This window comes from Neofelis nebulosa, chromosome 2 (genome assembly GCF_028018385.1).
Source record: "Neofelis nebulosa isolate mNeoNeb1 chromosome 2, mNeoNeb1.pri, whole genome shotgun sequence".
NCBI lineage: Eukaryota > Metazoa > Chordata > Mammalia > Carnivora > Felidae > Neofelis > Neofelis nebulosa.
This window is the reverse complement of record NC_080783.1, coordinates 94,796,251-94,811,419: the sequence shown is the minus strand read 5'-3', so window position 1 is coordinate 94,811,419 and position 15,169 is coordinate 94,796,251. Positions and strand designations below refer to the sequence as shown.

General features: G+C 47.1%; 1 protein-coding gene across 2 annotated transcripts in view; it reads right to left on the bottom strand.

Annotated features, from left to right (window-relative positions):
* Nucleotides 1–353: 353 nt before the first annotated feature.
* Nucleotides 354–15,169, bottom strand: part of LCT (lactase) — a 51,492-nt gene continuing 36,676 nt past the window's right edge. The window contains exons 10-17 of one of the 2 annotated variants that reach the window (XM_058715427.1): nt 14,394–14,684; nt 11,581–11,779; nt 10,072–10,274; nt 7,867–7,976; nt 5,127–5,261; nt 3,311–3,534; nt 2,277–2,507; nt 354–1,665 (exon numbers count right to left, since the gene is read on the bottom strand). In XM_058715427.1, coding sequence (XP_058571410.1) covers nt 1,445–1,665; nt 2,277–2,507; nt 3,311–3,534; nt 5,127–5,261; nt 7,867–7,976; nt 10,072–10,274; nt 11,581–11,779; nt 14,394–14,684 — 1,614 coding nt within the window. In that variant the 3' untranslated portion in view covers nt 354–1,444. The remainder of the gene's footprint in view (nt 1,666–2,276; nt 2,508–3,310; nt 3,535–5,126; nt 5,262–7,866; nt 7,977–10,071; nt 10,275–11,580; nt 11,780–14,393; nt 14,685–15,169) is intronic. The other variant, XM_058715428.1, reaches the window with a different exon arrangement.

Sequence of the window (15,169 nt, the reverse complement as noted above, 5' to 3'; positions counted from 1 at the left end):
GGGAGACACAGAATCGGAAACAGGCTCCAGGCTCCGAGCCATCAGCCCAGAGCCTGACGCGGGGCTCGAACTCACGGACCGCGAGATCGTGACCTGGCTGAAGTCGGATGCTTAACCGACTGTGCCACCCAGGCACCCGCACACTTTATTTTTAAATAGCATTCTCCAAGATATCTAGAAAGAATGTATAGACCAAATAGGTTTTAAAGTATTCTATACTGAGATTATCTTATTATTATTAGCATATTTGAGGGGAACTGATAAAGACCACATCTTCTTGTACTCCCACCACTACTCTGGGTGTGTTTTGTAAATAAACACACAAAAGGATCAGGTGTGCTTTCTATGCCTGATCTCCAAAATGTGCTTGCTAGAGACAGTGAGACATGGTCCTTTATCCTCAAGAAGCTGAGAGTAGAGAAATATGCATCTCCAGCATAACATGGACTAGCTGTAATAGGGGGTATTTACAAGCCAAGTAAAGGGAGAAGTGTTTTGGGGATTCAGGGAAGCTGTGCTGAGGGAAAAATGCATTATTTGCACTGAGACTTGAAGGCATTTCAGGAGAAAGGGCATCCTAGGGAGAAGAATGCTATTTGCAAATACACAAAGGAAGATGAGCTAGTCAAGGATTTACACGAGGTTCAGAATTATCACAGATTGAGAGAGGAAGAAAGGAAACAGGCTAAGTGAACCGAGGGCAGATCACCTGGGCCTTGTAAGCCATACTTGGGTCCTTAGAAGTCGTCCTGGACAGGGGAGAGACAGAAAAGACAAAAAGGTGGCTATGATGGGGATAAAGGATCATTCAGAGGTCATCTTTTTTTGTATGTTAGGGTCTCTGCCAATGGAATATATAATGTAAGCAGAAAGCCTTGATCTGGTGGAAAAGCTTAGAAGCCCCAGAGAGCTTGTGTGACTGCATACCTTCTGTGGAACCTCCCCTCTCAAGGAGAAGCAGCCATAGGACCTAGGACACAGCTCACAGAACCATTTTTCTTTTCTGAGCAACACAAGGTATGAGGCTGAGAGGGAGTCTGAAGACAGGGCAGGAGATGACCTTGCAGTCCATCTACACAGTGGAGTTGATTTCTTGTTTAAAGGACTGCTCTAGTTTTTACTCATATTTCCACCTTTAAAGTTTCTGAACCTTAAAACAGCCCAGTTAAATTAAGTGGCTCACAGACCCACCAGATGAGTTCAGTGCCTGCACCTCTGCATGGCTCAGGGTCTTCAATACCTTAATGAATTCCTGATCCTGGGACAGGATGCAGATATTTCCATTTTCATTAGGGACTGGAGAGCCTTCAAGATTAGTCTCCAACAGTGCAGAAGGCCTTCATGAAGAAGTCTGCTATGGGCAGAAGATCCTAAGTTTTGTGGGCAGCGAAGGCATACAAACTAGATTTGTTTTGCAGAACTGGAGTAGGTGGGAACTCATGGGTCAGAATGCAGAAAGAGTGTTCAATTCCTGTTGGCCTGGTTGTGTTTTCCCTTGCTTGGAGCGCTTACAGTACTTGTATGACAGAAATGTCACACAGCAGATGCCAAGAATCACAAGAGAAAAGAGTACATACAAAGCTGTTTGGGCTTCCGTCACACCTAGTGTTAACCCCAGGAACTGAACTTCCTCCTCCTGCATGGGGCTGACGGTAGGTCCAGCATCTAGGAGAGGACAACAAAGGGCAGATGATGTAGTCATCAGATCAGTGTTAACCTTTATTAAGCACAAGCTAGATCCTTGGAATAGATAAGTCACACAGGTATCCAGAGTGAGCACATTGCTGAGGTGATAGAATGCGTCCCTTTCACTGAGTTACTGAACCTCTGAATGAAGTAGTTGTATTTTTTAAAAATCTGTGAACAATTAAAATGGATACTTATCTCTTTCTTTTCTATAGTAATTTATGCTTTTTCAGTCATCAAATATTGGGCCTCTACATCATGCCAGGCACTGTTTGCAGTCATTGTATTAGATTCTCCTGTCAACCTGGTGGCATGTGCCTCGTTTCTTACCTAAGGTCTTGACACAGTTAGTGGTAGGGCTGGGACAAGAATCTAGACCTGCTCTTCCCAGACCAGGGCCTACTTTCTAGGTAACATTAACCCTGAGTTCCTTTGTTCCATCCTAAGAATGTCTGAAGCGTTAAAAAAAAAAAAAAAATACTGGTCGAATGAATGAGGGGAATGGAAAGGCAGAGAGGAGGGTAGAAGAAAATAGACCAAAAAGCCCCACTAACTTTCTGGCTTTAGTCCCTCCCCGAGCCACATCTCACCTTCTGGCTGGAGACAAGGGTGTGGCCCCGCTGCAGGGTTAGGGAAGCCGTTGCACCGGACTATAGAGGCGAAGAGCTTGGCTGATGCTTTTGGGATCCTTGGCAGAGAAGGGTCCGTGTAGTTCACAAAATGCAGACCAAACCTCTCTGCGAAGCCTGTGGCCCACTCAAAATTGTCCATCACACTCCAAACCGTGTATCCTCGAAGGTCCACCTTATCCTGCACAGCTGCTTAAATGCAGAGGCCACAGCATGAGCTTCCTTCCCTTTGTCTTACAGGACACCATTCCGCCCGGCCTACAAAAGCCATGCCTGCCCACGACTCGCCCACAGTCCCCACTTGCAGGTGCAGGTCCTCTGTGGATGGACCTACAGAGCCATCAGCATGTTTCCAGAAAGGCTCAGCCCTGAACGGAAGTCAGGAACATGGGTAGACTACATTAATCCTGCTGAGTCCTCTGTGATCCTCTCTGTCTCTGCATGTGGGGATACCAGTCTTGGGCAGTGCCTTAGAGTGTTAATACTTCTTCCTAAAGAAAGTAAGTGGCTCTTGGAAAAGATTTTCACTGGAATAGGACTTTGTTTCTACTGCTGCAGTGCTCAGTGTCTTTGACTCAGGGTTAAATAGTCCCTTGTCCTAGTCCCATCCCAGGTGGTTCTGCTGAGCTGAGGGTCTCAAACTTCTGCTTGGGGAACAGACCCGACAGACACCCCGCCCGCCCCCAGCCTACTCCTCCTAGCCCCTGCCCTCATCAGAGCGCTGCTGTTCAGGGACGATCCAGCAGGGAAATGACCCTGGCCAGGAATTCAGGCCTCACTGTATCTGGCTACTGGGTTTGCTTGCTGAGCTTAAATTTAGGAAGGAAAAGACTTAGAGTGTAGCCTCAGAGAAAAGTTTAAACCCAGCAGGAGTGAGAAGCTGCCTCTCTGTCATGACAAGGTCTCATGAGTGCAGTACTCCTCTCACTGCAGACGTTAGCACGTGTTTCCAACAGTGAAAGGTGCACATGGAGGAAGGGATAGGCCTGCCCTACCTTTGAGCGCCTCATTGATGTAACTGCGGAGGTAGGAGATCCTTAGAGTGTCGTTGAGGTCAGTTTCTCCACGTTGAGACACTCCATTCTCTGTTACGTAAATTAGGGGGTTGTTGTACTCCTCCTTTATCCAGTTCAGTATCTTCCTAAAGCCAAAAGGTGTCACCTTCAGCCAGAAGGAGCCAGAGTCTGGCCAAGAACGATCTGTGATGGAGGCAACTCCTCTATAGGTTCAAACATGAGAGATTTGGTGTCAGTTTGTAAATCCCAAGAGGCCTTTGGCACAAAACACAAAACAAGATTTATACTAAGAAAAGCCTTAGGTTTAGTCTAGACTTGAAAATCATAACTAAACCTAGAATAGTCAAATTGCCTCATATTCTCCTAGTTGTACTGCTCAGTGCCCGTGTGGCTTTGACAGGCCATGTCGGCTCTGTTTCCACCTGTTCAGAGAATAGGCTCTACTCATGGACTAGACCCTCTGTAGGCGCTCTGTTAATAGACCATACTTCACAACAGATGTGAAAGGTCTCTGGGGTTCCCTGATCACAATCTCCAGTGGGATGTGAATGCTGTGTCAGGAGAGAGAATGGGCTCCCCTGAGTCAACTACATCTAGTCAACACCACAGGTGTGGCCACAAGCACCAACAGTGTGTGTGACGTGACAACAGGGAGCAGACAGGCTGGGACCTGCTTCCGATGCCCAAGACCCTGCCTCTTTTCAGTGATGAGCCAGGTGAGGGCAACAGATTGTGCTAAAGGAGCATTTGCTGGGGGAAACACAGAAACTTGAACGTCTCCAGAGTCATACATTTCAAATAAAGACCAATTATTTGGATGTTCGTGTCCAAATCCTTCAGAAAAAAAACACAAAAACATAGTCTTAATCAGTAACTGAATTTATCTTGCTCAGCCAAACTGGACCTGGGACATTTCATCCTGGGTCAAGTGCAAGGCCTGATGAGGCAGCAAGAGTCCAATGGGTGCTCAGACAGGGACCAGCAGGGGAGTGTTCTCAGCCCCCTCAGCAAGAGACTCTGGGGGTTGCAGGATCCAGTGGGGCTGTAGCTGTTTGTTTTCAAAGAACCTGGATGGATTCACAGCTGATGGAAACATGCTTGTTATAAAAGGAATAAAATAGGGGCACCTGGCTGGCTCAGTTGGTGGAATGTGCAACTCTTGATCTCAGGGTTGTGGGTTCGAGCCCCATGTTGGGTGGATATTAAAAATAAAATCTTTAAAAAAAAAAAAAAGGAACAAAAGAGTATATACATATAATCCTGGCTTTTGGTAATATATTTTTGTGCATAAATACTACCAAACTATATATTACTCATGGTTTATAATATATATACTTACATATTATATTTATAAAGAGAAAAAGAGGTCATATACCTCTACACATACACCTCTCCTTGCTTTCTAATGTTTCCACTGTGACTGTAAGGCAAAAATAACCCTTTTGACCTTTACCCCGAAAAGGGAAAAAAACAACACCTTACTATTATTTTGACTTAAATACATCTGGCAAGGGAAACAAACTTGACAATAGAAGCAAACCAAGGGAAAGAAAATCACAAAATCTTGAAAACGTTTGAAAGAAACTCCAAGCATGTCTGTCTCCATGGGAAGCACCCTGGAGATCCTAGCTGGTATTACTAGCAGACTGACAGGTTTCATTAAGTATCACAGGAGTGGACTCCTCTTTAAACCCCAGGGTGTATGGCACCAGGAGGCGGCTTTCTGAGGCTGTGCAGTAAGAGCTGGGCAAAGGGGCACCTGCTGTCGTTCTGTGTGCCCTGTTGGCCAACTTACCTGTCTGCATCAAAGGAAGAGATCCAAGAGGCATAGTCAAGGTTGTAGGCCAGGACGGTGGTGTAGTGATTGAATCCAAAAAAGTCATAAGTGCCATTGATCTTCCTCTTCTCACTTTCTGTGAACTCTGGGAGCCTGGTGGGAAGGAGACATTGAGAGTGTGGGGCTCGAGCATCATGCTTTGGGAAGAGAACGTCCTGGGGCAGGGTTGGGGGAGCACTCTGAACTACAGGCCTGGTGGTGACAAGGGGGGCAGCTGTTCAGGAGCAAGGAGAGGTCCTTCCAGCCGCTGCTGAAAGCACCTGAGGCTCCTCCCTCCAGACCATAAACCTGCAAGACCCTCCTCTTCCTGTTGGCCAAATGAAAATACGCATGACCGGGGCACCTGGGTGGCTCAGTCGGTTGAGCATTTGACTTTCAGCTCAGGTCATGATTTCACAGTTCATGAGTTCAAGCACTGCATCAGGCTCTGTGCTGTCAGCAGAGATCCTCTGTCCCCTTCTGTCTCTGCCCATACCCTATTTGTGCTCTTTCTCTCAAAAAAACAAAAAACAAACAACTACCAGTGACCATTTTACAAACCTTCCTTTCAGGGTCAACCCCCTCTCCCCCATGGACCTTATGTACATACATGTACACATACATGGATACATTTTAATTTACTTCAGAAATTAACATGCAACTTTGATATTTACCATCTGAGATAAAATACCATCTAAGATATTTACTATCTTTGAAATCAAGAACATGTCTGAGATAACACCCCTTGAGACTAATCCTTGATGTTCTCAAGGTTATAGTATCTTTTGTAATTTGTGTTTCCATAATCTGCCCTGAGTTTCTCTGTTGTTTTTGTTATGGTTTGTTTAGGCATGCCTCTTTTCTCCAAAGTCCATCCTTATTAGCAGGGGAAATATTTTTTAAAATTTATTGAACTTTTGAGAGTTAGACTTTTATGCTCACATGATTTTACTTTTTTTTTTTTTTTTTTAACATCTGGTGGAGCATTTTCCACACGTACTGTAGGTACTCAGAGACTTTTTACAAGATGTGACTAGCATGCATTTGGGTGCAGCACCAATAGATTCCTCTCAGCCGAATCTGATTACTTACGTGCTCTGACAGGGTAACACTGGGGCTGCTAATTTAGGATGCTAGCTTAGAGATGACCCTTCTTGGGCACCTGACACTTTCATCCTAAGATTTGTGCTACCTTGTTAACCTAGTAGATCAAAACCTTCCCTCCCTGGGGTTTCTGAAACACTGGGAGAAAATGAAAGCCCAAATCCCTCACCCCCCTCTCTTGCCCAGGAGCCAGTAGTGACTCCTTAGGGTTTGTGGCATCAGCGCTGAGCCCCTGTGTCTGGCCTCTAGGCCCTCTGTTCTGTGGCCTTGCCCCCCACCCCCACTGCCACTGGGGCCAGTCCCCCTAACTCTCAGCTGCAGGTACCCCACTCATTCCCTCTGGGCCAGTTCTCACATCCTTCCCCTCGGATGGAATGCCCTTTGCTCTCCCACACGCTATTCATTGTTGAGGCCCAGCTTAACTGATGTCCACCCTTGTCCACAAAGTCTCCTTATCCTACTCGGCCTGCCCAATCTCCTCTTCTGAGTTTTCTTTGCATGAAGAAATTAGGGAAGAGAACTCTTTGGAGTGGTCAAGTCACCGTCTTCCCAGCTGGCGTGTCGGCAGCTTGAGGAGCCAGACTGAGAAGCCTCTCCTCACGTGGACCTTGCTGGCCTGACCCTGACCTGGGCACACAGTAAGTGCCCAGCAGAATCGTGTTGATGGACTGGAGGGCTGACCTGCTTGTTACAGACCAGAGTTGGCAGATCAGACCTTTAGTCACAGCCTGCTCAGCAGGCTTGCCCCCCACCAGGGCAGGAGTGCATTGTGGGATGGGGACTGGGTTGTGTAACCTGCACAGCTGGGCTACATGAGGGAAAGATGAACAGGCTAGGTTAGGAATTCATGCTTCTTGAATTGATTTTAGCCTGCCCTGCTCACGGTCACATGAGTTCCCTTGGAGTTTGAGGGTACATTCCCATAAAGCCAGGTCACTCCGTTCCTCTCCACACACACCTCTAATCCCAGCCAGATGACTCTCAAACCCAGAGGGTGGGCCCTGGAGTCAGCCTGGTTTCAAATCCTGACTCCATCACTTCAATATCTGGGTAATCTTGCTATGATCTTTGTGCCTCAGTTTATTCCTCCTTAAATAGGACTAAGAGCGCCAACAGAAGGATAAATGTTAGGTGTTGATGTTGCTCTTACTCCCTTGACAGAGGATTGGTCCAGAAGTAGCACATCTTTAGTGCAACCATCGCAACCTACTGGCCAAGTGACAAAAAGCACATGCCTGGCCATCACCCACTGCTGCTCACATTCACTGGTAAGGTGATGATCTAGTAAACAGAGAAATTCATCCTTGCAGTGAGGGAGAGGGTAGCTAAGCAGTGGGGGCCCCTGGGACACATTTCCTGGCTGTTCTGAAGAATAATAATCACATCTACCTTTTGTCAAACACGTAGCAAAGCCCTGTCCTTGGCTCAAAGCTTCACATACACGATCGTGTTCGGTCTTGCCAGCAATCAGGGAAACTTAGAGATACAGTAGCTCTCTGACCCCAACAGCCACACTCTCAACACTGAGCTGCCCACCTGGAGCCTCAGTTCAGCATCCCAGACCAGACTTCCTCCTGACCCTTCCCCGGCTGAGCGTGTGAGCACCAGGACCTACCGAGACTTGCTGAGGCCTGCGGCCAAGCTCCTGTCACGGATCCGTGTCTTCATCACCTCGTTGTAATCGCCATTCTTGAAAATAGGATGTGCAAACCAGCCTCCCATGAACTGTAGGTGGGGTTGGGGTGACAGCCTGGCATTAATGGGGTGTGGGGGGCACACCTGGAGACAGCAGCTTCCCTGCCCATAAGTCACTGACCTTGGAACCACCCTCCTATCTCCCCAATGCCCAGTCTTAAACCCGTATCTCCTCTGTGGCTGCATGCACGTTCCAGCTTAAATGCCCACACATCTTCTCACTTGCTACAGCCCCTTTGGGGGCAGGGCTGCATTCTCAACCCCTGCAGCTCGAAGGGCGACGCACTTCACTTAGCACTGCCTCAGGACTCAATAGATGCTGCCTGCCTGCCTGCCTGCCCTTAGCAAGATGCTACAGAAGACCAGGAGAGACCAGAAGCCTCCAGGCTGTGGATGTCCTCTTACCACAAATCAGGTCCTTCCCCATCATCCTGCCTAAGGATCAACCAGAACTTTCTGGGGAGGGCTGAAATTCAAGGCTTTCTTGGCTGCCCAAGGCAAAGGATGATTCTTCATGAGCTTTGGATTCACAGTCAATCCAACTTTTGGGGAACTTTTCAACCTATTTTCTTGAATGGGGTCTAGGTCATCCTTACCCTCAGGGAGGATACGGCACACAAATGCTATGATGCTGGGGTCCTGAGAGGCTTCTTTGACCTTTCCCCATCTCCCCCTCACCTGCTGGTTGATGCCTGAAATGTGGGGTGAGGGCAGGCTTCCATTCTCAGAGAGGAGGCTTTGGAACACACACACCCTGGCAAAAGAGGCTTCACACACTCTAGGTAACAAGCCGTTCCTTTCCGTGGAAACTGATTTTACTATGGTGTGTGTGTATCATGGTCCTGGGCTGCATCACATTTCACCGACAAGCAGCTCAATCTAATGAGATTAGAGCTTAGTATTTCCTGAGGTTCGGGGTTTTGATTTCAGAAAAAATGATTGCTTTAATTTACCAGTTTTGTGACTCTAAAATGAGGGATGCATTAATTTTGTTCCAAGACTTTTTCCCCAGCTGACTAACAAATGGGAAAATTAAGCTCATATTTGCATTCATTAATTTGATCTCTATTACCAAGTTCTCTTGTGAAAAGTCTGGCAAACCAAGACCCATATTGCCCCCTCAGAATACTGCAGTCTGCAGGCTCCTCTACAGAGCTAAAAAGTGGGGACCAGGGGCGCCTGGGTGGCTCAGTTGGCTAAGCGTCCAACTTCGGCTCGGGTCATGATCTTGCGGTCCGTGGGTTCGAGCCCCGCGTCGGGTTCTGTGCTGACAGCTCAGAGCCTAGAGCCTGTTTCGGATTCTGTGTCTCCCTCTTTCTCTGACCCTCCCCTGTTCATGCTCTCTCTCTCTCTCTGTCTCAAAAAAATAAATAAATGTTAAAAAATTAAAAAAAAAAAGTGGGGACCAGTGTGGAGAGAGAGAGACCCTTGTTTTTGATGCTGAAACATGGGAGAGGGTGCTTTCTAATCTTGTCAGAGACACTAGCAGGAACCAAGGAAAAGCTGTGCCCTGACAAATGTTATTCTTTTCTCTCATGTCAGGGGCTCACACTGAAATAAGGATGGTCCACTGCTTACAAGTGACTCTCCTTCCTAGGAGCAAAATCTCATGACCAAAGGTGCATGTCCTTATGTTAAAATTCAGAATTGGAAGATCAGGGGCACTAATGAGTTTCACACCCTACTCAAGGAATTCTTAGGCCAAGTAAATAACATTAAATGGTGACACCTAGAGGTGAAGTGTGACATTGCAGCCCTGCTCTATCAGCTACTACAGTCAAACCAGAGATTGAAGAGATGGCATTTCTGTTAGTTACCTTCAAGCCAGTGTTGCATGCAGCAAGGACGTGTAAAAATCATTTTTAAGACTTAAAAGAAAACTCAATCCCAAAGAACTTTGATCACAGCAAACCTATGATATGGATAGGTCATCTCTACTTCATACATGAGGAAACTAAGGTATAAAAATGGCTAAGTGATCTTCTCAAGTTCACAAAATAAGGTAACAGCAAAACAGGGTCCTCAACCTAAATCTTTGTTTTGTAATCCAATTCTATTTCTATTAGCTCACGACAGGAGGGAAAAACAGGCGAGAGTAATAACAATGACCAAAGGAAAAACAGACCTGAACGTATCTCCTGGCTGCCTCCACATCCTCCTGGTTGGAAGGGTCTCTGGGCTCAGCCCAGTCACTGTTGATGGTAATGGAAATCACACCACCTTGACTGGCACGGTACACATCATTGTACAGATGCCAGGCCTCAGCATGAGCCTTTATTAGGTTGTGGCCAACAACGTAGGGGGCAGTGCCAGGCCTAAAGGAGATTCCTGGAAACACATACATGGATGTCAATGAAGAATGAACATGGCCAAGAATATCACTCTCTGCCTATAGACGGCCTCTATGTTTGGGGGAGTGTAGGTCTGGGTGTCAGGAGGAAGGAAATTCAAATCCTGGCTTCACTTCTTACTTGCTGGCTGTGTAACTTTGGGTAATTCAGTCTTTCAGGCTCCTTCTTGGCAAAGTGAGCACTAGAGAGTTCTTGTAAGAAGGAAATGAGGTCGTGTATGTGAAGCACCAAGCAGCACTGTGTCTGGTGAGCAGACACTTGGTAAATGTTGGTTTCTATAAGTCTCCCCCAGAGAGTGGCTCCTATGTCCCAAACTACCCAGCAAAGTATGTGCCTTGGGAGTTGACATCCTGGCGGATGGGGAACTAGAGTGGAAGGAGCATTGGACAATGTAGCTGATGGAAGCAGATGACAGATTCCTTGGGAGCGAATGCTGTGAGAAAGGTCACCTCTCACATGTTGAAGAAAGTTGAAGGAATGGTAAACCAAAGCACCAACCAAGGATCAAGGGGAGATAAATGTGGTAACGATTTGTGGCACTTTTCAGCTTTTACATGTGATCCCAAGGAATTGCATAAACACAAATTTATTTTCTTAAGCTCAGAACTAAAGAAAAGGTAAACTGGATGGTTCTAAAGGTACAAGGACAGGTCCACAATCCCTTATTCAAAACCCTTAGGGTCCATATGGTTTGGAAGTACAAGGTTTTTGTGTCTTAGAAAAGTAATAAGTTGCCTATAACATGTTTACACATCACCCTAGCAGGGCCCAGGAGAGCGCTCTGTAATCAAGGAGCCAAATGTGTCTGTAGCAGAAATGTTGACACTAAGTGGGATAATGCCCATGAGAGCAGCCTTATATTGGTTCAAGTGAGGATGAGCTCAGATCAGCCAAATCAATTCTTGGAAACTTTTGGATTTTGAAGTTGCAGAAAACACACTGTGGACCTGTACAGCCTGATGACTAGTCCTTCCCTACACCGATTAGACCATGTCCCTGATCTCGGGAAGCTTCCCATCTGAGGCAAGTCAAAAAAAAAAAAGCACAAAGAAATGAAGCTATTTGGAGAGTACTGAGATGTAAAATCCATATTTAGCAAAAAGTGGTGTCAGAAGGGGAAACCTGCTGCCTGTCAGGCAGCCTTGAACAAGAGGCAGCGATTGTAAAGCACCGCCACAGGGCTTTCTTGGCCTCCTCTTCCAGTGCCTCCGGGATTTCAAGTCTTGGTGAGACTAAGAACACCACACTCCAAAGAGCTGACAAGTTGAGCCTAGAACCTTTACCTGGAGCTGATGTCCCGTAGCCATAGCCCTGGTTAGCGATGACAAAGGGCTCATTCAGAGTGATCCAAAACTTCACCTTATCTCCCAGCCTCTGGAAGAGCACGTCTGCATACTCTTTAAACCGCTGCACGATGGTGTCATTCTCCCAGCCTCCAACATCCTGGAGTGCCTGGGGCAGGTCCCAGTGGTAAATGGTCACCTGTGCAAAAGCAAGACTGGCAGTTCCATCAACCTACTTTCATGGGAAATCACTGGTGCTGTTGTGCACCAGCACAAATGCCAATAAAGTGGAGAATGAATGAAAACATGAAATAGCTCACAGGTTCTTTGGGGGGCGGGGGGGCAGCTGTGTTGAAGTATGAGACTCCCATCTGGATCAGAGAAGCCTGGGTGTGAGTCCTGGCTCTGCCACCTACCAGCTCTGTGACCTTGGGCTCAGGCAATAAGACCTGCATGTCATGGAATCACTGTGAGGCCTATGTCATGTGGCCACTGCCCTGGCCACTCTTCAGTGTTGCTCTGGTTGCAGTCAGGAATCAGAAACGCTGCTGCTTCAGAATCAGCCTGAATAGACTGTACTAAGCGAGGCTCTGAGGCTCCAGGAGGAGGATGAAAGCATTTCACTTATAATGGGATACCCCCCATGAACTTCATCCGGTGTATCTGGAAGTTCTTCCTGTGGAGCTGGGAACACTTTGCTGGAGATGGGCCTCCGGGCCATGTCCTTGTGGCCTTTGTTGTTCCCTGGCCTTCCCCTTGATGCCCTCACACACCCCATCTTGGCTAAGCCAGATGTCCACTGTCTTCAGTCTGCGCTGGGCCACTAACCATCTTTAGCCCAGACCCAGTCTCTCCCTTTGGCATGCCCTTCCCCTGCCCACCCATCCATCCACATTCTCCTCTCTATTCAGGATCCACACCTCCCTGAAGCTTTCCATGCCTAGCGCTTTTCCTTTCTTCAGTGTCTCCATGCCTGCAAGGGCTATATGATTGTTTGAGCTTGAGTTACATGCTCTCTGATGTAGTTCTGAATTGTGTGTAGTGAAGTTCATTGTCCTTTCAGGGCAGCCACCTGGCCATTTTCTCTCTCAGCATTCATGGTAGTAAGTGTTAGGTGGCTGGTTAGCTCCAACAATGTTAGCAGTATGAGGGAAAAAGTCCAGATAGTACTTTATTTGGAGGGGAAAAAAAAGTGGTAATGTGGAGATCATGTTCTGGCTGCAGTATGTAATCCCAGCCAGTACAGCAGAGGAAACACACAGCTTCATAGAAGAGCGCCCTCCAGCGCTTTATCACATAGGGCCCAGGTGAAGAGGAGACACGTTCTTAGGCTCCCAAGTAAAATTTAAAAATTTTGGTGACAGCAAAGTCAGCTCTCAAGTGAGCTTCTGTATTATTACTCATAATAACTCCTGCTGGGGGGCCTGGGTGGCTCAGTCGGTTGTGTGTCTGACTTAGCTCAGGTCATGATCTCATGGTTTGTGAGTCCGAGCCCTACATCAGACTCTTCTGTCAGTGCAGAACCTACTTCAGATCCTCTGTCCCCCTTTCTCTCTGCCCCTCCCCTGCTCATGCACTCTCTCTCTCAAAAATAATAAGTGAGAACATTAAAAAAAGTAACTCCTGGCTGCAAAACACATGCACTTTTGCCCCAGCAATTCTGCTCCTAGGACCACAGCCTACAGATAAACTTACACCCACCCAAAATTATGTATGCCTATGGTTACTCATTGCACCATTGGTTAAGATGGCAAATATTGGAAACATCACAGGGAAGAGTGTTAATTAACAGAAAAGTAATTCAAGAAGTAAGATATAAACAATTCCACATAACTTTTTTTAAAAAAAGAATAAACAGGGAAGCTACATATGGTTGCGGAAATATGTGTAAAAAATACTGTGAAGGGGGGTGCCTGGGTGGCTCAGTCGGTTAAGCGTCCGACTTCGGCTCAGGTCATGTTCTCATGGTCCGTGGGTTCGAGCCCCGCGTCAGGCTCTGTGCTGACAGCTCAGAGCCTGGAGCCTGTTTCAGATTCTGTGTCTCCCTCTTTCTCTGACCCTCCCCTGTTCATGCTCTGTCTGTCTCAAAAATAAATAAATGTTAAAAAAAAAATACTGTGAAGGGCTCAGTTGGTTAAGCATTCCACTCTTGATCTTAGCTCAGGTCTTGATCTCAGGGTCATGAGCTCAACCCTGATGTTGGGGTCCACAGTGGGCATGAAGCCTATTTAAAAAAAAGGGGGGTACCTGGGTGGCTAAGTCAATTGAGCGTCTGACTCTTGATTTCAGTTCAGGTCATGATCTCACGGTTCGTGGGATTGAGCCCTGTATTGGGCTCTACACTGACAGTGGGGAGCCTGCTTGGGATTTTCTCTCTCCCTCTCTCTGTCCCTCCCCTCATCTCTCTCTCTCTCTCAAAATAAATAAACATTTTTTAAAAAGAAATAAATACAATTAATTAAAAGCAAGCACCAAACTGCATGTACGTGACCGTTAGGAAAAAAGAGGGGAAAGGATCAAACACGCACACATGTATAGGTCTCCTGACTGGCCTCTGCAAAAGGCAGACATGAGAACCTAGCAAACTTGACTGCCTGTAAGGAGGGGAACTGGATGGCTTGGGGTCAGAGACTGAAGGTAAATCTTCACTGTGGACTCTTAATGCTTTTTAAATTCTGCATCATGTGAATTTATTGATAGTTCAAAAACTGAATCTAAAAAACAGCATTTTGTTTACACAGTAAAGAGCTCCCTGGCCCAGCTGGCTCCCCCATGTGGACTTGACCAATGTCCTGGCTGGGGCCCAACCTCACCTGGGGCTTGATGTTGGCAGCCAGCAGCGCGTCAATGAGCCGCACGTAGTAGTTGAGGCCTGCTTCATTGATATATTTTGTGGTTCCATCCGGGAGGATACGAGACCAGGAGATGGAGAAGCGATAGTGGGAGACAGCCAAGTTCTGCAGGGCAACCACGTCCTCAGCAATCTTGTGATAACTGTCACAGGCCACATCTCCGGTGTCATCATTTCCAACCTTCAGCGGTGTGTGAGAAAATGTGTCCCAAATACTGAGTCCTTTGCCATCTGCTCTCCATGCACCTTCGATCTCAAGATGACAAGACATGGTCAAATTAAGTCATGCAGTCTAGCCTTCACAAGTTCCTTTCTGTCAGTGGGGGAGCTGCAAGTCAGGACCCATGTCAGTGTCACTTCCTCTGGGAACCTTCTCTGGCCACCCTCTGATTTTTGGACTCCTAGAGCTTTCTGTACACACTTTGTGTCCATCCTGGCAGCGTCATGCTGCATCTCACAGTTACGGGATTGCTGACTGACTTCCCATAAGACTCTGAGGCCCAGGCATCGTGACTTTCATCTTGGTGTCCCAGCACTTAATGTAGCAGTGTCTGGTATATGGCAGCTGTGCACTAAAAGTCTGAATGAACAATCACATGCCTCCAGCCCCAGTCACAGTCAAACAAATACCACTGGTGCCAGCTGCGGAGGCAGAATTTCAAATCAGGACCTGGGTCACAGTTTCTGTGCCTCCTTCTTCTCCCCCTGCCCTCCTCCCGTCCCCCACCTTATAGGGAA